We start from the raw sequence: 5,427 nt of genomic DNA, 5'->3' as shown, positions 1-5,427 counted from the left end.
CAGCTACTTGGGAGGTGGAAGTAGGAGAATCGCTTGAGTCCAGGAGTTGGAGGTTGCTGTGAGCTGTGATGCCATGGCACTCTACCCAGGGCAACAGCTTGAGTCTCTGTCTCAAAAAAAAAAAAAAAAAGCTGGGCATTGTGGCAGGCACCTACAGTCCCAGCTACTTGGGAGGCTGAGGCAAGATAATTGCTTAAGCCCAAGAGTTTGAGGTTCCTATAAGCTGTGATGACACAGCACTCTACCATGGGCAACATAGTAAGACTCGGTCTCAAAAAAAAAAAACAAAACAAGAATCAACAAAACTATCCCACATGATTACAGTACAATACCTGTTTTACATTTAGAAATATCTTCTCACTGGAAATAATCTGTCATTTGCATAATTCTTAAATGAGTTTTGTCTACAAAATGATTAAAATTCTGTACACCCTCCTTAACTCTTAAAATGTACACACGGGGTGTTTAAGGATAGAAAGCCATGAAGTGTGCAATGTATCCTCAGGAGGGTCAAAGAACAAGCCTGAGAGAAAACAAAGGCTGAGAGGGTGTGTGTGTGTGGTAATCAGAGATAAAACAAATACAGCTCAACAGTGACAATGGGCAGATCTAGATAAAGAGTATGCAGATGTTCTTTGTACTATTTATGTAGCTTTCCTCTATAATCAAAGTTATTTACAAAGAAAAGTTTTAAAGAGAGACAGAGAAATTTCACACACCTAAAATCAAGTAGGAAAACAAACCTTCAAGATGAATGGCCTGTAGGCATCTATCAAATCTCTTTGTCAACTATAACAACCAACCACTGAGGAATAAATTCCTCACAGCTTAGCAGCAAAAGCATAACAACAGTTGATAAAAGGAACAGGTCTCTCTCACCTTTTCTCCTCCATGAGAGTGACCCACTTTGAACTCTCTTTGGAAATGCTCTCAAGTTTCTCTTTGTTCTTCTTAAATAAAATTTGTTACCTTGAAACTTGCATAGATTACTTTTGCTTTCTATGCACGCTACCTGTGTCATATATATATATATATATATATATTTTTTTTTTTAAAGGGCCTGGGAATGAAACTTTGTACCATTTTATTATAGGAAGAAAATGTTCAACCTATTGTAAAGGACTACAGCACTTTCACTTACAGAACGAATGTTTGTGTAAAGTTGGTGGATAGTTCTCCCTAACCCAGAATTCCTAATAAAAACTTAGTACTACTATTTGTTTTTGAAGAACACAGAAAATATAAAGAAAACCTAATAGGCTCATTCTTCGAAAACTAGAATAGAAAAAAGCCTGAAACACTGTTCCTGATTCAACTCTTAACAGACTACACAGATAACGGTGAAGACTTTGCTGTGGTAGAATATTCTAAGAAGAAAAAGAACAATAACCTGAAATTAAGCTAAACTCTATTAGTAAATCTGACTCCTTTTCAGATGTGTAAGTGGCTTGCTGATTAAATAATGTTGGCTATGAAATGACCACCTAACTGTACTACAGCACACTTTGAAAAAAAAAATAATAGTCTTCATGTAAGGAATATTAAAGAGATCAAATACATATACAGAGTTGCCAAAAATAAGAACTACAAGGCACCTTTGTCATCTTGTGTGCAAAGCTGTGCTTTAAGCCAAAATCTTACTCTCTCCCCCTCTAAACAGAAGGAGCCACTAAAACAGAAAATGCCACTGTTTTCACAGTGATGCTTATTTTCTGTTCCTACGACCAAAGAGCTCAACTAAAAATCACTTGAAGCCTGAAGTGAAAAGGGTTCCTATCCCTAGCAGACAACAGAAGAGTACTTCCACTGTAAAGTTTAAAATCAGGAAACAGAGAGGTCAAAGTTTAATATGCTGTCTATCATTGTAACATGGTACACCTGGACACCAAGGTAACAACTGACAAGCCACATTCAAGTTCTAATAGTACACTCAATTAATTTCTCTTCCCCGGCTCAGCGCCTGTGGCTCAAGTGGCTAAGGCACCAGCCACATACACCTAAGGTGGCGGGTTCGACTCCAGCCCAGGCCCCCCAACAATGATGACTACAACCAAAAAAAATAGCCAGGAATCGTGGCGGGCGCCTGTGGTCCCAGCTACTTGGGAGGTGGAGGCAGGAGACTCGCTTGAGCCCAGGAGTTGGAGGTTGCTGTGAGCTGTAGTGCCACGGCACCCTACCCAGGGGGACAGCTTGAGGCTCTGTCTCAATAATAATAATAATAATAATTTCTCTTTCTATAACACACCTAATTTCTCTGTAGTGATTCAGGACTTCTAAAAAATCATATAGGGTCTAAACTCTTAAAATAACTTTAAACAGAAATTAAATACTTTCTAAGAGGTGTTGATGGCTGCTATTTGTGTGTAAAACTGTGACTTTCGTGAGCTTTCATTATTTACTTCAATTGTAATTGAAGTCTTTCCTGAAAACATTTGTTGTTAGTAAAGGCTGTTCATGAAGTTAAGCCATTTACCTTTTTGAGGTTAGTGCACAGGAAGATAGATGACTGAGTAAAGCACTACCAAGTTTTTATCAAACACTCAACAAACATGCACTGAGGGCCTCAGACAAGTATGTGCAGGACTCTGAGCCCAAGCTCCTACTTCCAAGAGCTAAGTCTAGTTCAGTGGTTCTCAACCAGTGGGCTGCGACCCACTGGGACTGGATTAAAGGGCCATGGCATTAGGAAGGTTGAGAACCACTGGTCTAGTTGGAAAAATGTAACCTAAAGTAATATGTGACTATGTGCTAAAAGTAAATAGCATAGACAACGTGTTTACTAAATGTTTTCACAAAGGAGATTCTGATTGCTGTGGGCTAGGGCAGTCAGAAGCTAGCTCTAAAGAAAAGCGTGTAGATGAGCTGGGACCGGTGGGATGGCAAGATTCTGAAAGGTGCTGAGGAGGGTCTTGCAGGCAAGCCTTTCAAGAATATTGACTGTATTTTTTACATCCATACTCATTTCTTTTGAATCCTACAAGAAACCTGGGGGATAAGCCCAGCATACTCCCAGTTTACAGGTGAGAAAAGTGAGGATGTGATTGACTTGACCAATCGATACAATAAACAACGAAACCTGGGTTTGAGCCCAAGGATTCTGTCTTCTAGTACAACAGCACAGGCTAGGCTAGTAGAGAATGAGGAAAATAACTCAACCAGAGTAGAGATCTGTGGCATGAAAAGATGGATTAGGTCAGATGTTCTCGCTTCAAAGCAACAGAAGGGCTTCTATCACTTAGATAAGAAGAGAAAGAATAAATGCCTAAAGGCTCCTTAGTTACAACAGACACCAAAGGAAAGAATTACAAATACACTTAACAAACCAGATCGTAGCATTTGTTTAAACTAAAATTACCAAGAAAACCACACAAAAATTCTTGTCTCCCTTTTCAGTATCAGTTTTAGGGAGAAAAACCTAACCAGTCAACTTCACAAATACCTGAGAACCCAACAGGCATAATAATTTACCAACAATCTAATATTAGAGACTTTAAACAGGCCTCATATTACAAGTGGAACTGTCAACAATATTGCAGGAAATCTCAGGTTCACAAATTTCAGGCTGCCTAAGCAAGGAATACTTTTATGTAGCTCACTGAGAAGTACTGTGCATAAATTTTTCAAAGACTTAAAAAATTTTTTTTCATTCAGAACAGTTTCATTTGGTCAATTGAAAGTTGACTTACTTCCATATTAAAGCCCTGACCTAGCGTACAGCACAAAGACCCAATAAACATTTGCAGAATGAAGCTAGGCCTACAGTGCAAAAACTCCCTGCATCACAAGCAACTCGAACGCTAGTGTGTTCTGAACTAAAGTTCTCAAACTTTCAGAGTTAAGTATGAGAGAAAAACCTTTCGGTTAGCGTTTGCTGGCCTTCCCACGCCGGAACTCAAGCAGTCTCCGCGATAATGTCTTCCCAAAGTAATGCCACAGTGCCATTTCCCGAAGATGACAACACCTCAGTTCCCTGCCATGTTACCCTCCCTCGAGCCAGACCCAGGAGTTGCAGGCGCACAAGCAAGTTCCCCAGGGGCCTAAGCCGCGTTAAGGGGACGGTTTTCGGGCGAAGGTGCTGCCTCCGCGACTTACTCACCGCGACTGGACGGCCGAGCTCCGAGCCGTCCGCGGCGTCGAGGCGCGGAGCAGGGGCGGGCGCGGCGGACGTTGGGGCCGGGGCCGCAGCAGGCGGCTGCCGGTGCTTGCCGGTGCGCTTAGCCTTGGCCTGGATGCAGCGCTGGTGCAGGGCGAAGGTGTGCTGGCGCTCCAGCTCCAGGCGCTCGGGTGATACGGCCTCATAGCGGGCCTCACAGGTGCTGTGGTGGCGCCGGCATAGCTCGATGCGCCGGCGGAGGCGCTCCATGACCGCGCTGTGCCGCGGAAGCGCGAACTCCGCCATAGGGCAGGTGGGCAGCACCATGGGCCGTGGGCTTCACGGGCCGGGCCTCTCGGGGCCGGCTGGCACTGCGGGCTCCGCTCCCCGCGGCGGTCCTAGTCCGCCTCACGGCTGCGCCATGCCCCTGCAGGTTGTGGAGCGGTGGCGGGTCTTTCTCCTGCCCCGCTCGGCCCGACCCCCAGCCGGCACTCGCTGCCCGGTTCAGGCCTCGGCCTGTCCCCGCCGCCCCGGCCCCATTGTTTTCCGCGCTGCTGCCGCCGCCGCCATCTTAAAATTGTTTTCAGAAATCTCGGAAGAGGGCGGGCCCTCGACGGGCGACCTCGCACGTCAGCACTGATGGACTGGGGTTTCTACCAATTAGAAAAGGAAGAACCGACCGCCCGAGGGCGTGGGGACGAGCACGTAAGACGTGCGTTCAGACTCCAGTCGTATTTAAAAGGAACTCTCCAGTGAGGGGTGGGGGGAAGCCCCTGGGCGGGGCTCGGCCTGGAGGCGGAGCTAAGCGTGACTGACAGGAGCCCGTCCTGGAGGCGATGAGAGGTTTCACAAACAACGCCTCCCGAAAGCAACGCTTCCGGGCCCTTGAGGAAAAGAGAGTGGGCCCGACGAGTCCGTGAGGCATAACTGCCCAGACCCAGCCACCAACTGGGTAGTCATTCATTTCTTCTAACTTTTTGATTTGGCTTTGATAATCTGAAAGTAGGAGCCACACTCTCAACGTCAGCCGTTTTCCTTTGACCTCATTCTTTACATGCAGCCTCATAATTGGACAGAATGGTCCACAAGTGACCTGGTAGGAGTTTCCTCTCCCACCGTTCTGAATCATTGGGGCCGTAAACTTCCACTTACCTATAAAAGTCTGAACAAGTTTCCGAAGTGCAGAATTACTACTTAAAAATAAAAGCTCGGCAGATGTGAGGAAAAGGACATGAAGTGGCGTCCAGCTCCATGGAAGGAGACTGGAAATGGAAAAAATGATGCTTCAATTAAAAACAGGGAACCTGGACTGCAATCTACATTTATGAGTCTTT

General features: G+C 45.1%; 1 protein-coding gene across 1 annotated transcript in view; it reads right to left on the bottom strand.

Moving 5' to 3' along the window:
* Nucleotides 1-4,672, bottom strand: part of MAML1 (mastermind like transcriptional coactivator 1) — a 58,937-nt gene extending 54,265 nt beyond the window's left edge. The window contains exon 1 of the mRNA XM_012810986.2: nucleotides 4,097-4,672. Within this exon, the coding sequence (XP_012666440.2) occupies nucleotides 4,097-4,420 (324 nt within the window). The 5' untranslated portion in view covers nucleotides 4,421-4,672. The remainder of the gene's footprint in view (nucleotides 1-4,096) is intronic.
* Between the last annotated feature and the right edge of the window lie 755 nt (nucleotides 4,673-5,427).

The sequence above is a fragment of the Otolemur garnettii genome, unplaced genomic scaffold (genome assembly GCF_000181295.1).
Source record: "Otolemur garnettii isolate 467f Iridium unplaced genomic scaffold, OtoGar3 scaffold00146, whole genome shotgun sequence".
Lineage (NCBI taxonomy): Eukaryota > Metazoa > Chordata > Mammalia > Primates > Galagidae > Otolemur > Otolemur garnettii.
Note: the sequence above shows the minus strand (reverse complement) of the source record. Positions and strands in the feature narration are given on the sequence as shown.